Below are 22177 nucleotides of genomic sequence, written 5' to 3' on the forward strand. Positions count from 1 at the left end.
ATTATGCAAACCAAGCAAGCCTCTTAGTGTTGCCTGCCTCCCTGTCTTCAGCTCTCCCTGCGTAATGCAGCAGGCTCCAGTTGTACTGATGTCCACACCACGTGTGAGCAAGGGCACAATTCTACTAATCCTTGCCCTTCTGTATCAGTGAAACTAGGTAAGTTCTAAACACTAGATCTTAGACATGGCTAGCAGAGAAAGCAGGCAGCCCAGCTATTTCTGGTAGGAGCTTATCATGCTGCTGGTGTTTCCTTTTTTTTTAATTAACAAATACTGCTGTAGCTAGGGGAAGCTAAAGCCCAACAAGCCAGTAAAAGCTACCCCTCACACCATAGTTGTGTTATAACACACCAAACCAGTGCTTGTCTCTGGAGTATAATCCTAACTAAAGTGCCGTTTTCCCATCGCGATGGCAGTGTATGAAAGAGCTTTCCTTTTGTGAAGCTGGGATATTTGGGGGGTCTAATCTAGGGAAACTTGTTTTGGAAACGTCGGTAAAATGGAGAAGCCACAAATGAAATGAGACCCTCTTGTTCTTTGCAACCACGTGTCCTTCGGTGAGTGGTATTTGTAGCCTTGTTGCACTTGATAATCGCTGCAGACCACTTTAGTTCCTTATTAGTATGGCATAACTTATCCTTCGGTGCAGGGGGAACCTGTCTGTCATCTTCAAAAAGAGAAGTCAGCTGCAGACCACTATCTCAGTTGCCTCTTAGCCTGTTAAATTGCTTAATAGGAATTCTCAGAAGCCTTAATACAGTGGCCAAGTGGGATGCTGTAGCAGAAGGTAGGACAAGACTTCAGGCTAATTTAAGCTCTCTTAATGCTGTTGCTTGAGAAAATAAGACAGTAGTTTTTCTTTGTACATCTGGTAGATCTCTGGGCTGAGTGAAGAACCCTTGTGTTTGGGAAGAGCTGCACACTTTACTGTCTGAAACTGGTTTGTAGCTCTAGAGCATGGCAGGGGTGAGGGGCTCAAGCTTGATAGACATGAGAGTGCTGGAAGGATTACATGGAGAGAAACCTATGTGCAATCTGCCTGGTATGTTTAGGAGGAGATTTCCTTGTTTGAGGCTAGGCTTGTCTTACACTGTGGAAATTTTTTTTTAAAATAGAAGTTGTTCTGCCTATAGGAGCTGGTATCATAACTGAGATAATCTAGAGACAAGATCAGTTTGTTTACTAAGTATATTTTCATCTTTGATTAATTTGCTCTAGGAAGTGTGTGTGTTTGAGCTATTACGAGCTCCTTTAGGAACTGCTGCATAATACAGATAGTATTACAGAAGATGATGTGGAGACCCAAATACAAAGTAACCTAGACAGATCAAAAACTAAAACCCTGAAAGAGGCTGCAGTCCTTCTCCCTGAAGCTGGAGTAGCCTTTTTGTGAAGGAGACCCTTCAATTCCGATACAGTTTCTTGGTGGCAGGACTGACTTGAAACAGTTCAACTGCAGTGTCTGCAGTGCTGGCACAAGCTCTGTGCTGCTGTGTGCTGGGCTGGATTAGGATTGATGCTATCAAAAAGCTGTTTCGTGATTTATTTTTTTTTCTTCTTTAAATGGATTTCTCCTTTTACCAATGAAATGGGTAAATCTGCCTGAGAGCGGGATCACCTCGATAACAGTGGCTGCAGCACTGTTATCCTGACTCCTGCTAGTGTACTGAAAGTCAGGGTCCTGCCTCATTGCTTCGTAATGGCCAGTTGCATGTGGTTCAGCCAAGTGCCTTGTTGTGTTGTTACAGTTAGGAGCTTGGATCTATGTCGCTTGGGAGACTTGTTCAAAGATGGACTGGGGCCACGTTTTCACAATACAATGTTTGGCAATGTCAGTTTCCGGGTTTTCTGCCCCATACTGTATAGCAGATTTGCTGTCCCAGCTGTTCATGGGGCCCCCCATGGACTGCATTGGGGATCTTGTCTAACCTTTCTAAAGCTGCTTTTAAACATGGGCTTTTTAAGCTGGGAAAATTTCTTTATTTGTCCTTAAAGACAACGTGCTGGCATTAGGAAGAAGAGTAAGAACGCTGCAGAGGGAGATGAGCATCACTTTTGATAGTGTAAACCCTAAGACTAGTTCTTTGTGCTTACATTTTGACCCTAGGGCTTTATTTCAAGTGAACTTTTTGTTAGTGTCCCTGCTGAAAGGTGCTGTCCTCTTGTCCCCTCCTGCTGTTGTGCTTATGCAGCTGTTTGTGTGGTCAGGCAACCACAGATCAGGGAACTGATTCAGTGAAAAAACAACTTAAAGGAAAAGAAACCAAGATCCATTTCGGAGTCAGTAGTTTGCAGTGTTGCAGCATAAGATGGCTGTACTAGTATGGATTGGTAAGCGCAGGACATGCAAGCATGCAGCTGAGGGTAAGGATGGGATGGGATCGCTGCTTTGCATGGCAGCATTACCTTTTGGCAGTTTGAAGTTGTAGATATAGCTCATGGGCTCAGAAATTCACATTGCTAGTTTATGTCGTACTTTTCAACAGCTTCAGAGTGACCATTGAAAATCTGCCCTAAGGCAAACTTCCATTTTGGTGTTAAGTGGTGAAGTATGCACAGCCACTTCCAGGGCGATGGCTGTTGCTTCTGTTGCACATAAATGGTCCTAAACCTGAGCCCAGAGAGTTTGGATTTAGGGAGCTAAAACACAGTTCTGGGGTGTAACAAACCATATGGCTTCTGTTATGTTTCTTGGCTCATATAGTCACCCCTTGGCTGATGATACAGATTTAGTTGGAAGAAAAACTTGTGTAGAAATGAAAAGCAGCTTTTATTTCCAGTCCTATTTCTGACCTTCCTAGGCTGTATTTCTTTCCTTAGTTGTGTAATTGATTCTTGGGGTGCTTTGGGAACACCTGGAGGTTGCAAAGGACATTTGTCATCTTACACTGGCAGCTGGTTACTTTCTGGGAGAGTTTTTAGCCCAAGTGTTTTGGTGGTTGGGGCCAGGACAAACAAGGAATATTCTTGTTCTGGGAATAGTGTGGAGCTTGTGGCAAAAATAGATATGGTGGATGGTGATCAGACATTTATGCATTTTATGAACATCATGGGTTTACATTATATAAGCACGCTGGGCGTGGAGATGGTGGCACTTGACATCTCTTGTGGTAGCAGTAACTAACCTGTTCCTTAAGTCTTGAACCATATTTTCATTTTTTGTAGATGTTTTGTTTTATAGTGTGGGGTGTTTTAATTTTTCTATCTGAAATCAAACTATTTTCCAATATACATTAGTTAATGTGTATTGTCTGAACAGATTATGTTATCAGACACATTGATTTCTCCATTTGCTTATTTAATACTCTCATGTTCTCATAACACTATCAACTTGGTCAAGTAGTAACTCAGTTACTTAATTTTTTTCTTCCTCTAGAATCCAGCAACTATTACTCGAATACTGCTTAGCCATTTCAACTGGGATAAAGAGAAGCTGATGGAGAGGTAAGCAGCCATCATTTTGCTTCAGACTTCCAAGAAATGTTTATTAGCAGAATAATATGAGAATGGATGAATGCGCAGTATGTGGCAGGAGGATATCTTGTGCAAGCTCTTGGCCTTTCCTCTTTAACAGCCTTTACCAGCTAAAGGTGACTCCTTGTTTTAATAATTTAATTTAATGTAATTATTTAATATAATTTAATTATTAATACCTGTTAGACTTCAGAGAAGTTTTGGAAGTTAGTTGCCCCTTGGAGGAAGGGCTGCCTTCCAGTTTGAACACATACAGGTACAGGGTTTTCACAGACTCTGGAAAAAAGCAAGCAGTAATTGGTTCCTGTTATCTTGCACCCGTTTCAGATGTGGATTTAGTTCCTATTGCATGTCATTACAGCATGGATATTCCTGATGTCTCGGCAAAACTAACAAATAAACACAAAATTGTTCTTGACTGATAAAGAGTATAGGTAAAGTGCATTTGCCGTGTCTTCATCTTTGCAGTTCTAGGGTTTTTTTAGCGTGTATGTAAATAATGCATGGAATTTTGCCTCCCCCTCGGAGCAAAGCATTTTATGGTTACTTCTCATCTTTGATTCTCAGCTTTTGGGGAATGTTGCTGGTGAAAGTACTTTTCATAGTTATTATACAGTGGAGGTCAAATCCAGCTATAGTGGTAATGCACTTTTTTTAAAAATCAATACCAGTGTTGCTGTTGAAGAGAGTAGGGGAGCTGGAGAATTCAGTTTACTTCTAGAAGGTGTGGGGAGAATAGGTCTGGACCAGGTGCAGCATAATGGCAGTACAGGAACTTACTGGTTGTTATGCTCTTTGCTGGTCTTAATAATTGTTAAGAGACGCAAGCGGGTGGGTTGGGTGTGAGGGCAGAAGGACTGCCTGGTAGGGTTTTTCGGCCTTCTCTCAATTATTCTTTCCTCTGCCTCATAGTCAGGGCATGAGGAGATAGGATGTGCAGAAACAATTGTAGCACTGTGGAATTGATAAATACTGGCTAACAGCCTCTAGGTGCTCTGTGCTGTGGGCTGAGCCTCTGTAGTTTGCCCTGTCATGCAGGGTGCAAGTATGGAAGAGCAACACATTTTCAGTCTGCTAGTAGATAGTTTTGGAGTTCAAATATTTCCACTGCCTGGGATAATGTATTTAGGACACCTTTGGCCCCCTTTGTGTAACACTTTCAGTTAGTGATTGTGCTCAGGTATCTCTTATGCTTTGTTTGGCCTAGATTTTTTTTTTTCTCTGAAGTGATTATTTTTTTAAGCTTTCTAGTCTTTGCTTTCTTTCCTGAGATTGACCTCTTTTAGTTAATGTTGGAAGTACAAAAGCTTTGTGTTAAAAATATAGTCACATTGAGGCTATGTAACTCTGACTACAACTGTTAAGCAGTCCGATTTATTCCTTCTCTATAATATGTGTCCACTTCTTTGTATTTGATTTTTCTTGTGCTGGTTCTTTTGGTCAGGCTAAAGTTCACTCTCCTTGGCTATCTCCATCTTGCTTTGAGATACTTCTATGTAACTGTACTGAAATATCATCTGTTATTCAGTAGGGTTTTTTACCTTCTTGCTGAAAGCTTCATTAAGGCTGCTGTCAATTAAAAACAAGACTGTGTTTTTTTTTGAAGGGAGGTGTCAGCCGCTTCTTTGAGGTATTATTGTTAAGGCTTTTGCACTTTCCAACGAAAACAGTTTCAGTACATGTAAATATTTACAAAGTCCACAGGTAAACATTTACTCTTGGTACATATTCATTAAAATACTCATCTTAATTCTATAGTATTACCCCTATGAGTAATGTAATATGTGACCCTTGCTTATGCAGACTTACTGCACACTAGGCAGTTTTGGTGTTGATGTCGTCTTGTATTAGAAAAATAAAACTTTTTTGTCTATAGTAGCTGGTGCTGTTTTCTGTCAGACTCTTACCAAATAGCTTCCATGAAGCCCCTTGCAGTGCTCTGCTGATGCTGTGCTGTGCTAAAGCAGGAGCGGATGGCTGGGGAAGAGGCTTGAGAGCTGGCTCTTAGTGTTCAAGAAGATTTTGTGTGTGGTAGTAGGTGAAGGCAGGGTGGGAGGCAGGTGGTTACTTCAGCAGCCTGGATGCAAAAACAGTTTGAAATAATGCCATGAGCTGCCTACAGGTCACATTTTTTTTGCAAAATAGAGGCCGTTCTCACTCACATGAACATGATAAGCCGATTAAGCCCAAATTTAAGCTTGGTTAGTCTTCCAAAAGAGAGATCATTTTTGTTACTTCTTCGGTTTTGTGTGTCCAGCAAACCTTACGGCAGCATGGTGTTAGTGTAAATGAGCTGGAAAACACTGGGAAGCGTTCATCTTGAGGTAGAGAGGCATGCTCTAATGGGGGGTGGTGGGGTGGAATCTACATTTAAACACTATTATTTTTAAGGGAAAACCCCTGAAACTTAGGTTTTACTTGAAAGTAAGACTGTCCATTCACTGTGTCTTACCCAAAACAAGTCTTGTGTCTGAAATTTCTAACTTGCTAATAACTGAATGTTCTAATAACAGCGTTCTGGCTTGCCTGTCGGCATGTAGCCAGTGCTGTGCAGGCTAAACCCAGGCAGAGCCTGACCCCAGGGCTGAAGCCTCTGCTCCTGCTGGGGAGCTAGCAGGTAACTGCTGCTATTGCACTTCTCACAGGCACCAAGCAAAAGCACTCGCACGCAGTGTTCTTTCACACCAAGTGCATCCATGTTCTGCAGCAGTGTTGAGGGCATATATATACGTACATTATTTTTTCCTGGAGGACTCTTACTTTAAATAGTTGAACTAGTGTAAATTTGGTCTTTCACACTTCTAATAACCATTAGAAAGACTTCCCAGGAAATTCCTGTTGTTGCCTGCAGTCTGGGTGGGTTTAATGCTTGCTAAGATGTAATGTTTGGGTGCAATTTGTGGTACTTGATTTTACACCAAGTCAGAGCTCAGTTGCTTGGTGGTGTATATTAACAATACCTAGCCAGTGTCTGTTTTATCTTAGTTCATCGTGAGTCAGCATGACCTAACAGGCAGCCTTATCAAAACTTGCCTGTAGTAAAGCAGATATAGAAAAAGAAGCCATTTAGTTAAGTGTTGAGTTTGAGGTCTGAGCTCGTGCGATGAAAACTTGTGTTTTAAAACATGAAAACCTCTTCATTGCTGTTTTATATTGTTACTCATATTTTTAATGAGTGGGTTATTGTCTGTGTCAGCTTTTGTGGAGTAATTGCATGGCGTTATTAAGAGCAGAGACATGTTACAGGTATTTATTCCACTTATAATGAAGTAATTGTCACAATTGAAAAACTGCCCTATCCTCTGGTAAAGCACTAATTATTTGACTGTGTCCAAAAGCAAGATTGGTCTCTTGGGGTGGATCTCTTTGTAGGATGGAAGTGGGTACTGGAAGAAGTACTCAAGTTCAGCTTCTGATGTGCCATATGTTCTGGAGCATAAAGACATCAAATACTATGTTTTTCTGTCTCACAAGCTTGATTAATAGGGACAGGAGGCTAGCAGGTGCAGATTAACCAGGTAACCTCAGAAAGAAGTGAAGGAAGTGCTCTGGGTTATAACTTTCTCAATTACTTTCCAGTTTTACCATGGCTCATACCATCTGTCCCTTCTGAGGACAATTTTGGGGAAGAACTTCCTCATGATGAAGAGACTAAAACGCAGCTCTTCCACTTTATGTGCCTTCCCTTGGTCATCTTTTTTTAAGAATAGTAATTCAGCATGTAACCAAAGGCCCAATTTAATCCCTGGAGGTAGAGACAGAGGTATTGCAGTCCCTTGTAAGTGCTTATATTGGTGGTCGCATGTCTGCCTTGCCTCCGAGCAGAAGACAGATGCCAGGATGACCCGGTGGCTAGGCTGCTAGCCCAGATTGCCTCTTCTCCTTGCATTCAAGGTCTGACTTCTCTCTGTAGGTATCTGGCTGTCTGCTTCCCTTTGGGCAAATAAGTACTTAACACCATCAGAGGCTGAACAGATGAAAAATTGTGTGTGGTGGGTGTTCTGTTATGAAGATACCTTTTACTGCGAGTACACTGATTCTCTGACATTCACAAATGCTCTTTCACTAAAGTACATATCCCAAAGTGTGTACTAAAAGCTTTTTTTTTTTTCAGTGAAAGGTCCTTTTATCATTGATACTCCCTTGGATAGGATTTGGTTATGTCTAGAAAATTGTGGTTAGGCAGTTACCAACAGCAGGAGGAAACTTTGAGGAAATAAAGCAGCTGACAGCTTGATCCCTCTGCCAAAAAGACTTGATAGTATTATGGACTTGCTGTTGGAAAGCAGTGAAGAAATTCTAAAAGAACTTGAAAATAATACTCTGGTGTGTCTATTAATTTTAAAGTAGCAGAGAAAACAACTTGATCTCTGATGAAGAGAATGAATTTTGAAAAACTAATAGAACTAGTTGTTGAAGTCAGCTATATTGAGGAAGGAGTCAAATGTTGAATAGACCATAATATTTCTTGAGTATCAGAAGTACTAGAATTACTTGCAGTTCTCCCCATCTGCATTGCAAATGGAGAAGAGGATAAAGATTTTGAAGACTTAGTGAAGTTGCTGTGCTCTTCCCTAAGATGAAAATAAGGACCAAGCTACCAGGAAGCAACCTGTTATTAGTGAGAACTTGAGGGATAGCTTGAGGGGGGGAAAAAAAAATCAGAAACCTCAGAGTTGTGAAGGAAGTAAGGAGGGAATTAAAGGATTTTTCTCCTATGGTTCACAGCAGAGATGATAGCATGCAACTATATGACATAAAATATGGGAAATCATTGGGTTCAGCTATTGGTATGATGTGTATGGAGTTACTTTGCTCAAAATGCAAGTAGCAGACTAGATAGAACCTATTGGTACGTCCCTTATTGGTTAATTTTGGGATGACTGTTGTTGTTAATGTCTTGGTACAAATCTGTTTGGAGGCATTTGGTTCAGAGGAGGATCCAGACGTTATATAGAAAAAAAAAAAAAGTGGTACAAAGTGTCATGATAGGTCTCATCAGCAGAGATGGAAAAGACTGTGGGGTTTCTAGTAGAGATTAAAATGGAGCTGCTAACATGAAGGAGCTCTGGAGAAAGGTAGACGCATTAAGCGAGAGATCTGCAGGAGAAACATAGGTGAAATTGTATGAGTTTGTGGTGGAATATTAACTGTAATTGAATTTGTTTTGGCCTGCTTGAGTTCAGAGAGGATGAGTGGAAATGGAAACTGGTGGTGGAGAAGGCTTGCTGGGACAGAGAAGTAGAGAAATGTCCTGTGAGACGCTTACCTGCTGTGTTGGGAGAGGGTGTTAAGAGCTGTTGCCTGTGAATCCTTCAGTGGAAGAACATGGGAGGGGCAAAGGGAGATCTGGTTAAATGGATGGTCTATCTTGATGCTTGGACAAGCAGGGAAAAAGGCATGGTAATAGGAATTAAGAGTCTCTCCTAACCGTTGAAGGGACTGGAACAGCCTTTTGACTGGGCCCTCAGTGTGTTTGCATAAGGAGTGGTGGAGTAGTTAGAGAGGTGTTGGACGTCATTCTGGAGTACCCATTACAACTGTGTGTTTTCAGGGACATCTAGGTTTTCTTCTGCATTTTCTAGAGTTCCTATTTCCTTACTGCCTAGTGACAGCATGATTTTAAGTCTGAGACACATACATCCAAATAGTTGTGGAAATTACTTACTCAGCATATCTTGGCACAGCAAAGAAAGCAAATGCATTAAAAGAAAACAGCTTGCGGGCCCAGCATGGAGAAGGAGGAATACCTGATGCCCTGTTTCTTCTCAACATTTGTGAGGTTTACAAGCGGCAATCCCAAAGAGCAGAGTGAATACTGTAAGATTTAAGAGTGTAGCAGAGTTAAAAAGGCAAAACTTTGGGGTTTTTTTTTCCTGAGTTTTTTCCTCCTTCTGTATGGCCCTAAGTCAGCTGTCTCATTTGCTTCTCCTGTGTAAATGTAGGAGACACTAGGCACTCCTGAGATGGAAACCACTGAATGTAAGCCGTGGCTCTTGCACCAAAATGTAAGCACCTGCATGTTTTGCAGTATATTAGTGCTTTGGATATGTTTAAATTGGTTAAGGACTCCAATCTATGAATCTTATTTAAGTTCCTTTATCACTAGCCTTTAGCCCCATGAAACAGATGATGTCAAATCACTTACTTTCTATCCATTATCAGGGAAATGGCTTGAAAGCCTGGGAAGGAAATGGTTGTTCTGAGCTAGTTACCCATTGGTATTTAGAGGGGATAGGTAATTCCAGGTGAAAAGCAGTTGCTGGTGACTTTTGCTCCATGTTTCTTGGTGTAAGGCAGTAGGTATCATGGCTCAGAGTAGCTTTTGCAGAGATTTAGTAAAAAGTTAACTGCCTGTTGCAAGTGGTAAAGTCAAGTTCCTGATGTGGATGTGCACTCTTCAAAACAGCCCATTACAAATAGCAGAGATTTCCATAAGCATTTAGCTGACCATGAATGCCTCTATTAAAGTTGCATCATAGCATTTGTCTTCAAAACTATTTTCTTTGCAAACATCACACCCAACTGTTTGCTTTTTTCAAACGTAGGATATCCTATGCTGATTATGCTGCATGTAAGAACAATTTGAAGGCTGGAAACCTTTTGTGCAGTTAATATTTATCCATGACTCTTTAATAAACAAATACTGCCAATGATGCGAGTGCACTGAATTCTCTTGCTAAAATTTTCTAGATATAAGTGATCCTGAAGGCAAACAAAATAACATGGTTGAGTTAAATTCCTGAGCTAGCATTGAAGAACAATGGCAGAGCCTCGTGTATGCTGCAATGCTACAATTTACCACTATCTTTAAAATTCAGTGTCTTGAAAATTAAGACCTAAAGTATGTGAACTGCATCAAAAAGCAAATGAACCAGCAGTAAAATTAACCCTTTTTAAATGTAAGTCAAGTCCTGTTCTAGGTAGTGCTGTAAGAGAGCTGCTGTGGATTTGGGACTTTTTGGGGATGCTGCCAGGTAAGACCATCCATCCAGAGGCGTTTTGGTTAGATGATGTCTCACAGGCCTAGTCCCATGTTTTTGAGATGCACAGAGTAACAACTTTCCCCAGTAGAAAGTCTTGGTTCTTTTCTATCTGTTGGTGGACAGCAGATTTTTTTTTTTATTGTGGTCTGTTTTGTGATGACCTTAAATATATGCTTTGTAAAGACTCCAATGTCAGCCTTGCCTGTGTGCTTAGTTACACGGACAGTTATCTGCTGGGAGTAAATTTACTGTCTTAAGAGTAAATGACTGCACTGTGATAAAATGTGGGGATTTTTCCTAGGTAAGTGCCACCTTACTTGGATTTAACTTGCTGCTGCTGATGGGATGGGGGGAAATACTTGTTTACTGGTATCAAATGAGGTATCTACATGCAGGCAAGGTTAGCTGGTTGTCAGATTTGATTAGTTCTTTGCAGCTGCTGTAGGCTGGAGAAAGATATGTGGTGTCTTGATATGGGGAAGAGGCCGACCTGCCTACTCATGGTTCCTTCAAAACTGGTCCTCTTCAGCAAGTTGAAGAGCTTTTCGTAAGACTAAACCAAAGCAGTATTTTTTCCTTAAGGGAATAAGAAATAAAAAGAAAATGTTCTTTCATCTCCCCCCAACCAATTTTGCACCCTCCTTTCCATGAGGTAGCTAATCTTCGGAAGCATTGTACACCTGGAGTTGTATTTTCTTAGGAGGTTAAAATATCTCGGGTTGACTGGAGACAAAAGATACTCAAATGGCTAGGGTTTTGGCCCAAGGGATGTACTGTGCAGGCTTTGGATGTGGGAAAGGTGTTTCCTGTAAAATTGAAGACTGGCCTAACTGGAGTTCAGAGTCCTGATCCAGCAGCAGTTGATCCCAAACTCCAGCGATGCCTGAAGTGTGTGAAATGCAGTCCTGCAGTTGCCTTAATTGGAGATAGGAAACCATGTGTAAGTGCTCCATCAGCTGAACGAAGTGTCTGACCCTGCTGAGGCGTTTCTCCATAGATCAGAGAAGGAAGTGCCAAAATTGAAGTCTCTTTGGGCCATGCTTAATGTAGACTGAGTACACAGAGGGAAAACGTGAAGTACAGGAACTAGGGACCTGCTGAATCATGAACTATGACTGAATGTTGCTTCCTGCCTCCTCTTTAATATTTTAGTGAGTAGAATATTGGGGGAAAAATGGAAGGTTTAAGTTGAAAAGAGAATTGAACGTGGGGGCATCAAACCTGTGCTTTAGCAAAGTGTCCTGGTGCCTGGACTGTGGAGTAAAACATTCCTGCTTCAGTTTCCTGTCATGGAGCTTCAATGCAAAGAAAACACTGTGGAGAATCATGAATTACTTGAAATGCAGCTGAAGAATTGAAGGTACTTGACTTTTCAATTCAAGCCCTCTGAAACAATGTAGTTGTCTAATAACCAGGTCTGTGGTGAGGGCCGTGTTGTGTTTATTAGTGAAGAGTTTGTTAAAAGTAGTGGGTGTGTGAGTTTTTTGAAGTATTAAAACCAACTTTGTACATTTAACTCCTAAATAGAATTTGAAAACTAACTTACAGGGAGGGTGGTTAAACTTTCATTTTCTTGTGTGTTATTCAGGTACTTTGATGGCAACTTGGAGAAGCTCTTTGCAGAGTGTCATGTAATTAATCCAAGTAAAAAGTCTCGAACACGCCAGATGAACACAAGGTCATCAGCCCAGGATATGCCTTGTCAGATCTGCTATTTGAACTACCCAAACTCGGTGAGTACCTGGCAGCCAAGGTGGTATCAGACCAGTAACTCCCCCAACTTTGCTCTCTGAAACTTAACACATTGAGCAGAAGTTTGTAAGGACTTCTCCAACAGCATTTTGAAAAAAGCCTTTGAAATTGAGATTTCACTTTTTTCATTGAATCTTCTGATCTGTAGTATATGCATTAAAAAAAAGTGTTCAAGATTGTTTCTTAATGCAGTAAACCTTGTCTTGTGTGCTGCAGCTGATCCAAGTAATGCGGTAGGGGACCACTGGATTACGTAGTGCTTTATGTGTTCTGTTTAATTCTTACTGTGTGGCTTGACAAACTTATTTTTTTAAACAAACCCCAAACTGTATTAGTTTACCCAAAATGGGATTGTATTTCCAAAGAAACCATTATCCCTTCTGCAAAAAACTTTGAGGGTCTGGGCAGCAGTGTAGTAAAGCTGTTGAGAAAAGCAAGCAGTAGATCAAGTGATTTTCACAAAGGTCAGATAGCAATTGAGACATGCAAGCAAATGATATGTGAAGGAAAAAATACATGGAAAGCATGATGGGCAAAGGGATTTTCTTAAATAGAACGACAAGACAGGAAACAGCTTTAAATGTAGTAAATAATGATGCAAAATAATCAAGCTAGAAAGCCTAGAATAAAACTGAGTAGGAGCAGAAGTGGTGCTGTTCAGAGAACATGACCCATGTGGATATCTTTGGATCTTTATCATGTTTGTGCAATACCTTAATTGGAGAAGATTAGGATAGAAGTGCTTGCTGGGGCTCTAGATTAGTCTTATGGTTTGTGGTGAGATTGGTGATGGTGCTTCTTTTTTTTTTTTAAGCTATTCACAAATACTGAATGTTCTGATACACTAATCCAGGCTTTTGCTGTGTTTTGTACAGGAGAGGAACTAGTGGCTTTCCAGGGGTGGGACATAATGATGGGAGATCCTGAAAGAAAATGAGATTAGAAAAGCCTAAATATGAGAGTCTATCCGTGGCTTTGCCAAAAGGCAGGGCGCTGATGTATGTGAGGAATTCTTCCTCTGTTGGAACTTAGTGTTCCTGATAGAGCTGTCCTCATCCTCCAAAACACTGTAATGTCTGCCTGACCTTTCAAGAGCAGAGCAGCCCTTAGATAAGCCTTCTACTCTTTCTCTGAGTGTTTTTTCTGAGCTTGCTTTTCAGCAAGAATGGAAACCGTTATGAGCTTTAGGGTTTATGAGTAGCCTTGAATAAAGTACCCTTGCTGCTGTAGTCTGACTGCAAGCCTTTTCCTTGCTCTGGAAGAGGCAGAGCAGAGCAAAGCCCAGTTTCCGGCAGCTGAGATTCTCAGTGTTAAGATCACTATTGCTGTTGACCCAGTAACCACAAGACTTTGTGCATCTCCTTTTAAGCCTTGTACACTGACTTCCTTTTTAGAGAATAGCTGCTAAGGAGAATCATTGCTTGTTTTGTCTAAAGAGGTTATTTTTTGAAGATAGACAAGCTTGGGAAATTTGTACTTAGCCAAACTTGTACTGTTTAATCACTGCAAACTTTCCAAGTTGAGTAGTAAGGAAATAATTTTGATTTTTGTCTCAGAAAAGGTCATCTTGTAAACTTCAAATTTAGGTTTCATGTTCTTAACATGTTGTTCTCCCACTTTTTAATGTAGTTGCTGTGCTGGGTGTGAACAATATGCCCGGTGCTCACAACTGGCTGGCCTTTCCTCTGACTGGGGTACATGTGTTGCGAGAAAGCTGCTTCCCAGGCTACTGGAAAGAAGTGCACAAAGCACACTAATATGTCTTTCTTTTGTAGCTCAAATAGCCCATTAAAAATAGTGGTGGCCATGGGATCTTGCAAGTGAGCAGAGGTGTCTCTAAATTGTGTTGTTTAAGTCAAGAGACAACAGAGGGGAACCTCTCTTTCTTTGCCATACCCCAAAGCTGGAGCATAGAGTAAAACTAATATTATTTCTTATTTTAGAAGGCTGTAGTGTCTCCTGTGTCTGAGGTGACTGTAAGCCATCTGGTTTGAAATCTGTTTTGAAGCTGTTTTTGGTGAATGTGAATTTTAAATTCTAGGATAAGTTATGTTCAGTACCTAACCTAAAATCTCAGTTTTTAAATCCTCTTGCAATGGTCAGCTATTTTTTTCCCACCAGAAAAAGCTGGGGTTTTTTTTGTTTTTCTGAGAGCCCCTTTCAGCCTGTAGAAAGCTGGGAGTCTGGAGTGGGACCCGTTAAGAAATTTTACAGTGTACAGCTACTTCAGGAATGTAAGTGTCTTGAATATTTACCCTCTCATGGGGTCATTGCAGTGGTATTAGTCTGCCTTTGAAAGCGCCTGTAAGAGAAATATGAAGTCTTCATAGCCCTTCAGTCATCTCCAAAGAACAGTGATTTGAGATTTTGAGAAGCACCTGTAAAATCAGGCATTTGATGCTCTCATGGCAGCCTGCACTCTGATGGTTTGAAAACTGAAGGGAGATATTTAGTCCTTCTGGGTTCCCATGAACCTGTGTCAAGTCCCAGTAGTAATTTCAGGTGAAATCCTTATTTGTGAAGACAGGACTTGAGAGGGTTTTGGCTTTGCCCACCTCCTCTCTTGCATCTTGCCCCTCAGGTCCCATCTGAGAGGAAGGCTGCTGGGGTGGGGGTGTTTGGGGAGCCTCATACTGTTGTCCAAACTGTGTGCTTGTTCTACGGACACGTAGATGGCTTCATCTGTCAGTGCTATCATCATTACTGAAGTAAAGAAGGCCTGAGTGAGGCTGTCATGGTAAATGCATCTTGGGGCAGCTGATCCCTCTTTGGTCAGTTTGATGCTACCAGAAGAGCAGGGACAGGTATTGAGTGGCAGCCTGCTGCTGCTAGCACTTGGTGTCACAAGAAATGTAGGTGATGAGTATAGATAGGGTGAAAGTAGAGCTGTCCCCTGTGGAAACGTGCTGTTTCAGAAGTCAGTTACCCTTTACACTTTGTGGTTTTTATATTGGCCTTTTTACATGCTCCCTTGACATCTGCTGTCAGCTTAGCTAAAAATAATTGGGAACTCCCTCAAAGTAAAGAAATTAGTTGAATGATACTCTGAATTCTTTGCAGCCTGGGAGGAAGCATGGTGGCTGCCTTTTATGTGGGCATTTAGCACATCTTTTCACTGTTTGAAGTAACTGAAGAGTCTTACATTGAAGATATGTGCTTACCTATGTTTGGTAGTGTGTCTGTCTTCCTGTGTGTGCTGACTGCAGGAGTATTTAGGTTTGTTAAGGGATGATCCCCTTGTCCATGCTTATTTCCCATTATATGTGGAGAAGCCATAAATCTAGGAAAAGTCAGTGCTGTCTTCAAGCTCCATGCTGTTGGTTTCCTGAAAGTTATGTTGGGACTTTTCTACCATAACCCTTCATCTCCAGCATCTGACACTTGGCCACAGCAGCATCTGTGGAGCATCAGATACCTTGTTATCTGGCTCGGTAATGGTTCAAAAACAAGTGATTTTTTTTTTTTCTCCCCTCTTCAGTCTTGAGGTTGATGTACATTGGCCCCATAGCTGCCTGCCTCCTCTCTCCCTGATCTATGGTGCTGACAGGACACACCACTTTGATTTTGATTTTTGGGGGGGTGGGTGGAGTGGTGTTTCTTTGTTTGTTCCAAAGAAAGCAAAGGTTTGGGTGGGTATCTCGGTTTTCATCTGGTATGAAGTCAGACGCTCAGTTCACTTGTCTCCTTGCTGACTGGTCAGGTTGGATTTAACTGCCTTGCTCCTCCTGGTAAGTGCTCTCTGGCAGGGCTGTGGGAACGGCAGGCAGAGTCGAGCCCGTTGGCTGCAGCATCACAGCATGTTTCCGAGCCTCAGGTTCAAACCTGTGGCTCTGTTGATGGCAGGAGTGCTAGACAAGTGTGAATCACAAAATGGCAAGGCTGTGGGAAGTATGTGCTAACAAGCACCTTCCCTGCGTAACCTGAGTGCTGTAGCATCGAAAGATGAGCATAACCTAGCTAATACGCCAGTGTTGGATGAACAAAATGGGTGATGTGGTGGCCGTAATCTTGAATCTCTAATTTTGTAGCACTCTCTTTTCTTAAAATGGACTCTCTCCTTTTCTTAATCAACAGCATCCTCCTGCTGTTTCATGCTGTTCTGCAGAGGATAGCAGGTTTCTTTCATTTGTGGGATTTTGTAGCTGTTGATGGTATCCGAGGGTGGAGCTCTTGTCTTTTTCTTATTGGCTGAGAAGATGGTTTGAAAAGCTAAACCATCAAATAGTAACCTGCATAGTGGTACGAGTGAATTGTTTTAAATATAGTTTGTCCTTGCCTCTGGCTCTGAGCGTAAAATAGCTTTGAGATGACTGGAGAAAAGGAACTTAATTTCAGTCTTTCTCAGCAGTGTTTGCTTCTCTACCCCTTGTGTAACCATTCAATCCCTGATGATATCTTGACATACTCTGTGTAGATGATGCGTACACAGATGAAGTTGTCCTTGTTGCTGTCTGCAACAGCTAATCATTATTGAATTTTATTTAGTAATTTATACCTGCCATTTAGGATCTTTAGTGCTTTCATCTGATGAGCATCTGGGTTTCAGAGGGAAGTTTACCAAGTAAGTTGGCAAACTTTATGTGTATGCCTTAAAAGCGTAAGTGCACACAATTCTTTCTGTTTCTGTTGTTTAGTGCTCACCCAGTAGTGCGGACTGCTTGCTGATCACTTACTGTTTCCTGTATAAGAGGGAGCTAAATTAGTGCCTGTGCATAGCTGGTGTGCATATTCTGGCACTTCTGGGCAGTACCCACATGTAATAGCAAGCCAAGTGGAAAAAAGAGGAGGAGTCTCTGTATTGTAACTGTGACCTGTGTGGTGGTGTTGCATTTATTTTACTCATTTGGAAGAGTAAAACAGTGGAGAAACATGCTATGCTCTGTATATATTCCTAAGACAAGGATCAATTTAAATGGGCAGACAGATGGAAACTTCAGCCCCACCTTTCCTTGCTGCTAGGGTCACGGAGCTTTGAAAGCATGACTAAAAGCTGCATTGGCAATGTTCTCTAGTAGTGATGATACAAAATAAATAGTACTGTCTCAAGTTTAGTGTGGGGGATGAGAGATGTGATAAACTGCACAGCACCAAGAAGGGTGAAATGATCAAATGAATTAATGTAATAAAATGATCCAATGTCTTGTGTGTTTTGTCACTGCAGTACTTTACTGGCCTGGAGTGTGGACACAAGTTCTGTATGCAGTGCTGGAGTGAATATTTAACTACCAAAATAATGGAGGAAGGCATGGGACAGGTAAAATTCCAACTCGTCTACCTCATGACTTCTTTCTGGAAATTCTGTGTATTGGAGAGGAAAGGAAAAAAAAGGGGAGAATTCTTCCCCACTGAAGTTTTTAAAAAAAAGAGTGACAAAGAAAACCCAAACCTCAAAGCTTTGGGGGCTGCAGCCTTTGCCACAGGTGAAGCTGAAGGGAACTACATGGAATTAGCCTGAGTGGGAAGAGTCGTGCTGTGCACCATGGCACATCTGGGTTGTGATGATAGCAAAAATAATGCATTGGCTCTATGCATTGTGGTTAATTCTGTTGCCTTGCAATTTTGTGGTGCAAAAGTAGGATAAAGACTGTTCCTTTTATGACCTTTGTTTTTTTCAGACAATTTCATGCCCTGCTCATGGCTGTGATATCTTAGTCGATGACAATACAGTTATGTAAGTATGATGAGTTGCTACCTCTTGGCTTCCCTATCATTTTCCATTTTGTTACTTGTGTGCTATTCAAATGTACTGGCTGTTAAAGAAAACTGCATAGAGACTTCAAGGCAGCAGAGAGTTTGGTCTTGAACTGTCTATTTTGAACCAGTATGTCTCTTAACTTCCACAGTACTTGGAGGAAAAAATCCTTGACCAATTTGGTCAGCATGACAGCAGAATAAACACCCGGCAGTCTTTCCAAACCCTGTTTAACTGCTTTGTGCACTTTGTTTCCTTTGATTTACATAGGAATTTAGGACTTCCAACCTAGGTCAACCCACTGGTTCACCAAGTCCTATAGCTATAGTTAGTATGTGAGTCAGCGGAAAGAAGTCCTGTGTGGGGTGTGTTTTATGTCCTCTGATAGAAAGCAGGTGACCCTCAAACATAAGATTTGATTAAGCTGGTATGTCAGCCTGTGTCACTTTGCTTATTAAGTTGTCCGGCTGTAGGATGACAGCTCGTACACGGTGGAGCAGTGAATTCATAAACTTCCTTCTCTTTTATATTGGGTGATGTTACTGCATGAGTAACATCCTTCATAATTCTGAACCTTGATTAAGTTCATTTTAATTCTTCATGCTAAAAAGCATCTAAATAGAAGCTTATTCTGTTATCGTCTTCATTCCTTCCTTCCTGCAGTCTGACTCACTCATTGATATTAATTTGCTGGTTTTTATATCAGTTGCTTTCAGAGTAGTGATTTCCTATATCCCTCTGCATTGGAGTCTCTGTTAGTCATGAAGTGTAGGTTGGATAGAAGTGGAAGTAGCTGAAATGTTTTCATGCCCTGTGGAAGGGTGTCTTGTGGACTTCAGTGGGTGGAAACTGAACTGAAGTCGGCATAGTATCTTGAGTGACTTGATTGAGATTTTCGTTACTGCAGTCTGAACTCAACTTCTGGTGTCACACAGTCTCAGCAGGAAATGAGGGTTTTCTTGATCGCAGCAGTTTGAGTAAGTGGTTCAAATAGTGCAAATAAGGTAGGCTAGCTGAAATCAGTGGAGGCTGGGATGGTAGCAGAAGCAAGGAAAGGGTGGAAAAAGAGGAGAGCAGCTCTGGGTTTTGTTGCTTTGGCTTCTGTTACTACTGCTTGATATTAGTTAGTAGGTCTGACTGTCCTTATGCTTTACTTCAAGGCTTTCATAGCACAGAAAACCACGACACTGGTGTGAATCTGTACAGTCTTCAACTCATACCATGCACTGTGGTATTCCTGCCCACCTATAAATGGTGGAGAGATCTGGGGTCTACGATAGTAAAACGGCATCTAGGTGGTAAATCAAACACATTCTCTAAGTAAAACTATAAAACGTTTTTTGTGGAGGTAGAAATCCACCTTTCCGTGATCATACAGGGGACATCTAGAATGTCTGGGGAAGGGAGCTGCACCTTTTTTTATCTTTTTTTCCTCCGCAGAAGCCTAATGCTTTCATTTAAAAGCAAAGATGGACAACCGTGACGATCTTATGACACGGCATGAATAATGGAATCTGCACCCCCTCTCATGCCCCTAATTATTCTGGTTCTTAGGTCTTTTTTACAAAGTCTCCAGCTCTAGGTTTCCAACCTGTAGGAACCTAAGATTCATGTGCAATAGACATCAGTTTCTTTATCCATCAGAAAATCGAAGTAGATAGGCCAAGTTATTAATTTGCGCTCTTCTCAGTACATGCCCTCAGCAAGGCAGTATATCTCCAAGTTGAATTATCTCCATATGAGTCCAAACTGAGTCAGATGACTTTCCTGGATTTGTGTGTGTTTAGCTAGCTTATTGTCTGGGTTTTTTTTGTTACTGTTAAGCTTAAGTAGGAAGGTTGAAGAGAAGGGTCCCTTTCAGCTCTTTCAAGACCTTCAAACTGGCTGAAGGTAATCTTTCTATCCGTTGTTCACCTTTGCTAATGCTGCTGGTAATTGCTTTAACCTACATGCAAAGATGTTGATTTCATTAATAAGCAAGGCAGGCTTCCTTTATTACTGGTGTGTCTAACAGTCGCTGCTCGTGGGTGGCAGCAGTCTGGTAGTACCTTCTGAGAGTCAACCCACTCGGTGGGAATGGATGGATTTTTGGGTTCCTGTATGGAAGTTGTATGGAGTGCTGCTTCATTTTTAATTTTCTTTTGCATTATTGCAAATGCCAGCGCTTCAGCGTTGGATCAGAATGTAGTAGGGTCTTGAAGTAGTTCCTTTGGGAGGGTGTTTGACATATCACGTGATGTGCATTTTGTTAATTCCACTGACTGGTGTCTTGGAGGAGTTTGCATTATCAAACCAGAACAAAAGTATAAAACTTACGGTCTGATAAAGGATTGCTGCCATCTTTGGATGTATTTTTGAGATTGTGTAGTTCTGAACTGAGCTGCCAGAAAAGATCAAGAGTTAAGTTGGTTTTGCAAGCAGTTTGCTTTTCCAGCCTGGCTTCTTTAGTGTGGTTGCCTCTCTTATAGCTTGGCTTACAGAGGAATGCACCCCAAAGGATGGCTCATGGACACTGGGCATGGTTTTCATCTCTTAATTTGCCTAGTTTCATTTATTGTTTGTCAAAAGACAATAATATTCAGAGCAAAGTTCTCAAAGGTCTTGGACCTGAGTAGTGCTGCAGATGTGCTGCTGAACCTAGAGCAGGTGAGGTTGCTAGTGTGGAGTGACCGTAGGCAGTTGGGTAAGCAAAAAATGGGATTGTGTGCTCAGTGTGCTCTGGTTAGCTATGACATTATTTTTAATTTAAATTCCAGTTCCTGATAGCAATATATATAACATGGGTTTTTAAAGTGACATTTGCTATGCCTAGAAGCTTGGGTATGGAGTAAGAAAGATTCATAATTCATATTTTAAGTTCAAATTCTTTTTTCATTCTTTAATAAGTTTAACTCCAAAATTGCAGGCTTGCCATGGATATGGGCTTGATGAGATGCTTTGTCAGCTGATTTGTTTTAGTTTAGCACTGAGAATTTGGCTACAATGTGCTATGTTTATGTAATAAGCAGCATGTCGTTTGGTGGTGAGCTCCCTGGACTGCTGGGGGGTAGAATTTATGCAGCATCACATAGTCACACGCGCTGTTCTTTAATGATGGTTGGCGTGATAATGTGCAGGAGTACGCTTGATTTTTGGCTGCACCCTGAAACGGATAATCTATTCATTTCAACATTTATACGTGATATGCTGTATAAAGCTGTACTCTACGGTTTGATTTTAAAACAGAAATACATCCAAGTGTGTATTTGTCCAGCTTTATATTGTGAGGTTATATATATGCAGAATACACTTCAGTTATAACTGAAAGTTGTATATACAAGCATTCAGCAATACATAATTAAATTACTTTGAATGTATCTAGGCTGGACAGTCTGCTAATGCCAGCTGAGTTGGTCTGTCCAGGAGAAAAGTGGTCACCATGATTTTAAGGGATTACTGTGTCTGGTTTTCTTCTGCTCTCCTGCTTCCGAGCTGACTTAAAGTCAATGTTGTGTATACCTCTATGATGTTGAATTTAAACCAACTTTGTTTTTATGGTAAATAGATTAAAACCACATTAACTTTTAAACTGAAGCTGTAGCATTCCGTAGAAACCCAGATAACATTAGATATACTAAAGTTAGTAACCACAACAGTTGTTCTGGAGCTTTTTAAAGGGTTTTGCCACAAAATGTGCATGTTTAATGTAAATGAACTAATGAAATTGTTTTGCTCTGGTTCTTGGGCTGTTCAGAAAAGTGTGTTTAAAAAAAAAAATCCCCACAGCAAGAGGTTCAGTTTTCTTGGTTTGATTCTGAGGCTAGTATTCAAAGTTAAATACAATAGTTACCAACAAGATTTCAGAGTAAGGTAGTAAGTAAAGAGAGAACAGGTAAGTACAAAAAAAGTATAATCATAGAAGGAAGAATCAAAATAACTTGTCTGAACTTACTGGCTATGCATAGAAAAAAAATGCATTTTCTACTACAGTAATTTTTCTGTTTCTTCCCTTTCCACAGGCGTCTGATCACAGATTCTAAGGTTAAATTAAAGTACCAGCATTTAATAACCAATAGTTTTGTAGAGGTGAGTGTTTTATTTGAATTTTTTAATGGCTTCTAGGTTATTTTTGCTTTGCACATGTACCAAACCAGAGCAGTGAGGCTTGTTTATTATAACTGTAGAGCAGTCTTTTTTGCATAGCTTCTAATCAAGTGTAATTACAAGTTAGGGGCTTCACAGGGGTTATTTGATAGCCCATTTAGTTACAGGTATAGTTGTAGGGGAAAAAAAA

At 40.9% G+C, this 22177-nt stretch overlaps 1 protein-coding gene across 2 annotated transcripts in view; it reads left to right on the forward strand.

Moving 5' to 3' along the window:
- The window catches only part of ARIH1 (ariadne RBR E3 ubiquitin protein ligase 1), a 61554-nt gene that overhangs the window by 23472 nt on the left and 15905 nt on the right, over positions 1-22177 (forward strand). For both annotated transcript variants that reach the window (XR_012661614.1, XM_075099795.1), the window contains exons 2-6: positions 3377-3444; positions 12049-12193; positions 17374-17466; positions 17828-17883; positions 21903-21969. Coding sequence is in view for 1 of the 2 variants with exons in the window: in XM_075099795.1 (XP_074955896.1) it covers positions 3377-3444; positions 12049-12193; positions 17374-17466; positions 17828-17883; positions 21903-21969 (429 nt within the window). In the remaining variant the exon portion in view is untranslated. The remainder of the gene's footprint in view (positions 1-3376; positions 3445-12048; positions 12194-17373; positions 17467-17827; positions 17884-21902; positions 21970-22177) is intronic.

This window comes from Phalacrocorax aristotelis, chromosome 7 (genome assembly GCF_949628215.1).
Source record: "Phalacrocorax aristotelis chromosome 7, bGulAri2.1, whole genome shotgun sequence".
NCBI classification, from domain to species: domain Eukaryota; kingdom Metazoa; phylum Chordata; class Aves; order Suliformes; family Phalacrocoracidae; genus Phalacrocorax; species Phalacrocorax aristotelis.